Consider the following 6,368-nt stretch of genomic DNA (forward strand, 5'->3'; position numbering starts at 1 on the left):
GCAAATATTCTCATCCCTGTGAGCATATACACTCGGTGCTCAGCCTGTCCAGCTCATAAAATACATGTTGTTGAAACAAGAGTGGGAGGGAGATGGTGCAGGTAGAAAGGAGACTTTCCCTAAAGAAAGACTCCAACAATACCTGAGAGCTGCTGATGAGATTTCTAAGATGGGAAGTCCAGAAGCTGTGCACTCTGAATCAGCAAGGTAAATTTTATAAGCAGAATAATAAATAAAGCAGTAGAGTGAGTATTACTGGAAGAGGCTTTTACTATTGCAAACCCCTGAAACATTCACAAGAACAAAACTTTCTTGCAGATTTGGGACTATCTCCTCATCTTACTGCCCTCATGGCAGGTGGACGGCCATTAGGAAACAGCAGCAGCACAGGAGACACAGGTTTCAGCTGCTCACAGGATTCAGGTAACTACAAGTCTCTTGCTTTCTTTACTTGGGCAGAAGCTTGCACTTGGCAGAACTCACTGGGATAGTCAGTATTTACACACACAGATGTCTTTTGGTGGATGAATGACATGAAGCATCTGTTCCAGCTGTTACAACAAAACTGCTGCAATTGCTTTTTTCCTTCCTTGCTCTCAATATATTTACTTGCAAAATGCTGTTTACAGAATAATGACCCTCCCTTGTTAATGTGTCCTGGGAACAAGACTCACTGCTTTTGTGCCCTTCTCCTTTAGTTTTCTATTGTTCTTTGGAGACTTTCCCCGTATCCACAAGGAACAGAGCAACAAAGGGCTGTGGAGAATGTGCTTCTCTTTTCTATTTTGTAAGAGACCTTGTTTTGTTCATCCTGCAATGTAAACATAAACACTTGGAATGGCTTTAGCTTATGATTTCATCACTACTTAAGATCTCTCAATTGAAGTTGTTTTGGAAAAGGGAAAAACAGTTCTGCCAGTAATTTTCTATCCAGAATTGTTGCTAGATTTTTGTGGCAGTTGATTCAGCTACCACTCCTTAACTGCCCTAGTTTAAGAGTATTTCTGCTGTAGAGACAGCAGAGGGTGATCTTCTAACATTCGCTTGGTGTAAGGGGTTTGTTTCTTTTGTAAAGGAAAACGTGAGCTGGGATTTATTTATGGCCTTCTTTTATGCTGGTAGTTTTATGCCTGTTGTGGGTGTTCTGCAGCTTTATGTGATAAAGGAGAACAACATCCTGGTAAACCTGCGTCAGTAAAGTGGATGTTGTGTTACCATTTTTTGAAGGACAGTGAGCAGTTTAAACAAATGAACGAACTAAAGAGATAGTGAGTGCTGTTAGAAGTGCCACTGTTGGTTAAAGAGGGAGTATGGATTAAAGCCTGGGAATGGATATACAGTGATGCACTGTGAAATAATGTTTCACTGGATACTTTTACTGTGAGGAACTAAAGAGCAGCAAGAAGTCTTAGTCCCTCTTCAATGTTGCCTGCTGCATGTAGTACGTGATTCCGTGGCCTGTAGTGCAGTTGTGTCTTTATCTTCCCTGGTAAACAGAAACTGGGCTTTTCATGTTGTGAAAAACAGATAAAGTATGGAAGAGGAAAAAAAATCCAAGTGGTGCCAGCTGTACACAAAATACGAAGTGAGACCTGAGTCCCAAATACTAGAAACGTTGCCTTAAGATCAGTTATTCCAAGGAAAAAGATCCACCGTGTAAGAATAAGAAGCTAGTTTCTTCACCAGCCACGTTTGAAAAAAAGCACTAAAATTCTACTGCATGGAAGAATATATCTTTCTTCCTAGTGCCACTCTTCCATTACATGCTACATTTCTGAGGAGGATTTGGTACCCTAGTAGATCAGTAAGAGTCTACTGCTTTCAGATCAAAAGCAGTCAAGTGGGTGAAGAGGGATATGAAATCACCATCCAGAGGAGTTACAAAATCTGGAAGGGACTTTGTCCTAGGTCTGTTGTCACATCACAGGAGTAAATGGATTGATAGTAGAGTGCCATATATTGAATGTGTGCAATCTGTGTCTTCCAACAACAGCTTCCCTGAGAACTGCTTTCTCAGCAGTGCCCTAGTGTGTCCACAAAATACTTGCTCTGCTTTTCCTTTATGCAGCAGAGAGACCAGCATTACAAGGAAGGTGTAGGCTGCAGTCTTGCCCTCTGTGTGAAAGCATTGCAGAGATGCCAAGAATTTCCTTGTGCTTTTTAAACTCTTATTTTATGTTGGAAAGGTGCAAAGCAGATTCAGGGAGGTGAAATTTAAAAAAAAAAAATAAAAAATCCTGAACTGGAAAAAAGACTCATTGGACAAAAATCATTCCCAACCAGCAAGGAATTTTTCCCCATTAAAATACACTTCAAGAAAGTGAAAGTAGGTTACTAGAGACAAACTAAATTGAACAGAAAAATTCTGCAGTTCAAATTCTACCCAGGTCTGATTACAAGCAGACATTTGGCAGCTATGGTTGTCTGCCTCTTGGGTAGCCACTGTTGGCCTCTTGTCTTCATCAGGAAATGGGAGAAGTTGCTCTCAACTTTACCTTTTATTTACTGAAGGTAAGGTTTCACCTTTATCTGCTGTCCTATTGACATTATAAGCTCTTCAGCTGAGAATTTTGAAGCTGCTTGAAGTTTTAGATGGCTAGTGAGAAAAGATTTCCCAATCCTTTGAATGAAAACTCTGACCTCATTCTTTTCCTTTTCAGTGTTTAATTAGAGCTGAAATTTACTCCCAAAAGCTGAGTTTAGACCTCTTTTGAAGGAACTGCTATAGACAGAAAAGTTTTTGCCAGGACATTGTATCCCAGTGTTACTGTCTTACTTGAGAATGCTTGCATTGTTTCAGGAACAGATACAATGCTTCTTGAAGATTATAGCTCAGATGGCCCTCATGCCCCACACTGCATCTGTCCTCCTCGACGGAGGAGTTCAGTGACATTTGAAGATGAGGTAGAGCAAATTAAAGGTGAGTTTAGGGGTAAGTATGTAAATGCTCAGAACTAACTATATTGCCTGCTCAGGAAGCCTCTCAGAACCTTCATAATTGTCTTACAACATCACTGATCACTCTTTGCCTTGACAGACCTCACCATTCATGCAGGTAAAAGAGAAAGCAAGATCAGGTCTTCTAGTTCTCAAGTAACAACAGACAAGGACAAGTTAGAAGCTGGGATTCCCAGCATACATATCATTTATATAGCACAGCAGTATCCTCTCTGCCACTCCATTTATCTTGGTGGCTGTTGCAATCTGTTTTGTGTTTCTCAGAGAATATATTTTTCTGTGCTCATATTTTGATTGCAATATCCCTGTGTTCCTCATTTGCTGCTTTCTCTCAACTTTATCATTCACAAACTTGAAATTCTTCTATTTACACGCTTGAATAGTCTGAATATAATTTCATTCTGGTATACTTACTTTTTTTACTTAACTTCTATTTCACTTTGCTAGGTATGTTCCTCAGCAGATATGGGTGAAAATAGATAAACAACATGCACTTATTTCAGTCAAATCACTCTTTAATTCTCTGCTAGCAAAGCGTTGCTGTGATCATCTGTAAAATGTTGGAAAGTTAATTTACGCTGGTAGTTACAATAATATGGAATAGAAGGCTAACAACCTAATTTTCTAAACAGTACGTGATTGTGGACAGTATGAAAACGAGCAGAAAGCCTTTAAGATTCAAGTAATAATAAAACCTGAGATAATGAGAATCCTTTCTATGGAATTTTTAAGCATCTTAGCAAAATTCACTTTAGTCCTCTTCCCAGCATGAGATGAATATTTCCTTGTACAAATACCTTACCATATAGGTTGCCCATTATTTTTATGAGTGATTACATGGGAGCTGACATCTAATTTTTCGTCTGAGCAAAAGAGGAAGGTTTTAGTGAAAAAGTCCCTCACAGGTTTAGCAATTCTCTCTGGTAAGTCTCAGGGTTTTCAGGATCTCTGAGACTTTCAATTATTTCAACTCACTGAAGAGTTACATTTAGGATGAAAATCTTTATTGCTCAACATGTTGGTGGGTAGAGAAGTATACAGATGCTACAAGAGCAACTGCACCAGCACTGAAGAGCAGGTGTATCCCAGGTCACTCTGGGATATTGTATTCATAGAATGGTTTTGAAAGCCTGAGTATTGTTGGCAAATGTGCTCTGTAGAACAGTTATTTTGCAGAGGACGTGATCATACCTGTAAAAAAGGATCAATATTGGTCTTAAAGCATTTGCACAGCCGTGCTGATCAACACTTATGCTGCCTTTTTTTTACCTCTTTTTTTCCAGAAGCTGCAAAGAATTCTGTTCTTCATGTAAAAGCCGAAGTCCATAAATCTCTGGACAGTTATGCAACCAGTCTAGCAAGAGCTATTGAAGCTGATGTGAAACTGAGCTTGTTTGGGGAAGATGCTTTACCAGGAGCCCTGTTCCCGGTGCGGACTCTGCCAGGAGGCAGCACGAACACACGGCGTGGTGCCAGGCCCCATGCCAGCCAAAGACTGAAGTTGCAGAGCATCGATGAAGGGAATATCTGACACCAGCACTGGAGTAAGAAAAGAGAACAAAACCACTAAGCAGGACCTATTGCAGCTGTTAGTGTTTCAACAGAACCAGGATACCTTGTGGGAATGTTTTCAGTGTTTCTTCAACATTTGAAAGCCAGCTGAATTTTGGCACTTGCATCAGCATTTTACAGTAGTGTTTGTTTACTGTTTAGGGTGCTATTGACTTTTCTGTGCCATGTCTTTATCACACAGTTCATAGGAATGCAGGGTTTGGTTTCGCTGACCAGATCATTAGTCTGTTGAATCTTGGGTCCATTATTGGCCAAAGCTGATAAAGGAAAAAAGCAGGAAAAGTATGTGCAGTGTTTTAATTTATTGTTGTATTCATCGTCTTCTGAACACCAGGATAATCAGTTGATACTTGATAGCTGGAGTGCTCTGATAGGAGCTTGTACATGGGATACTACATACAGCCTTACTGTCACAGACTCCTAGATGAGGAGCATGGACTTTACTGAGGGCAAAACCTGAATTTTTCAGAAAGCTCACGCAGCTTATAGTCCCACTTACCTTTTGCTGGGGGATATTTCTGTTTGTTCAGCCATCAGAATGGCACATAAGATCTGGCAGTGGATTGTGCATTGCTTCAGAGGTACGGAGCACCAGCCTCCCTGGATATAGTGGGTGGGAGCAGACCTGTGCTGGAAAAGCATAAAGATGGTATTTGAGGAAATCGTTAATGCAGAATTCTTAGTTTCTCTGAGAACTTCAGCTCACGTCCCTGGTTTTGCTTTTACTAAAAGGGCACTCTGTGGCTGTGCTAAGCTTGACAGAATATAAACAAGATATTGCCACTTCATATTCAGGATTCATCTTTTCTAGAGAGAAAAGAGTTGTTTGGTGTTTTGGTTTTTTTTAGTCATGAGGGAATGTAGTATTTAAGCTATACTTACCTCAGTGCTTCTATTTCTTGGAGTATTAATTAATCTCAAAAATAAGAACATTTGGCACTTATATTGCACTTTGCATGTTCTTAAGCACTGTACAGACATTACCTTGTTAGGCCTTTGTGAGAAGGTTGATCAGCCCTGCTTGCCAAAGAAGGGGAACTCAGCACAGTCAAGCTGCTGGCAGTGAAACAGTCTGCAAAGGTGGAAAGGTTTGTTATGAAAAGAAGGATTAGGTGGATCATACAAGTATAGCCAGCTTCAGGAACCTTTCTGTGCCTTCCTGGGCTACCCCCTTCTGTACTTTGGAGGGGTTACAGCCCTGCCTTACTGCATATTTCAAGGAGAGGGAAACAAAAGTGAGCAGGATAATTCCTTGGGGGTGGGCAGTGAGTAGCAAATGGACTTAAAAGACCAAGGATTTGCATTTGTTTACTCTGTGTCTGCTCCCCTGTGCCTTCACCTTTCCCCAGAAGTGGCTTGTATGAGGTTTTGCTGGAGATTGTTTGGAAATCAAGAGTAGGATGTTTCCATCTGAGCAAAAACTGGGTGTAGACTTGTTAAGTTTTGTCTTTGTGTGAGTTATTCAGAGACACAGAAGTGTCGTGAGGCAGAGCCTCGGTCCAGTACTGTATTTAGACATCCTATTTGTCTGTGTTCCTGACTCAGAAATGTATTTCAGCACAAGCTTATGTCCATCTCTGGACAAAGCAACTTGACTTTATGAACTTGCCTGAGTCCCATTAAGTTCCCATGCAAAATATAACTGCATACTTAAAATTCAGTACATGGTTTGCTGATTTAAGAACAGGCTGTTACAGTAAGAACACTTAAGCTCCAGTAAGATGGCTCTTTGCATAATGCAGGACTAAAACAATAATAGGGAGGTTCTTACTCGTGCATTTTTTTGCTTCTAGTGTGTTAGATAAATTGGCACCTGTGGGCACTCGTTAGAAAAGCAA

General features: G+C 40.5%; 1 protein-coding gene across 1 annotated transcript; it reads left to right on the forward strand.

Moving 5' to 3' along the window:
• The first annotated feature begins 321 nt into the window (after window positions 1–321).
• LOC108505120 (G-protein coupled receptor 161-like) lies at window positions 322–6,190 on the forward strand. Its single transcript, XM_017830817.1, has 3 exons — window positions 322–423; window positions 2,801–2,920; window positions 4,242–6,190. Exons 1-3 carry the CDS (start codon window positions 351–353, stop codon window positions 4,487–4,489), a joined length of 441 nt encoding a protein of 146 aa, XP_017686306.1. The 5' UTR covers window positions 322–350; the 3' UTR covers window positions 4,490–6,190.
• Window positions 6,191–6,368: the final 178 nt, after the last annotated feature.

Source organism: Lepidothrix coronata, unplaced genomic scaffold, assembly GCF_001604755.1.
Source record: "Lepidothrix coronata isolate B3197 unplaced genomic scaffold, Lepidothrix_coronata-1.0 Scaffold184, whole genome shotgun sequence".
NCBI classification, from domain to species: Eukaryota; Metazoa; Chordata; class Aves; order Passeriformes; family Pipridae; genus Lepidothrix; species Lepidothrix coronata.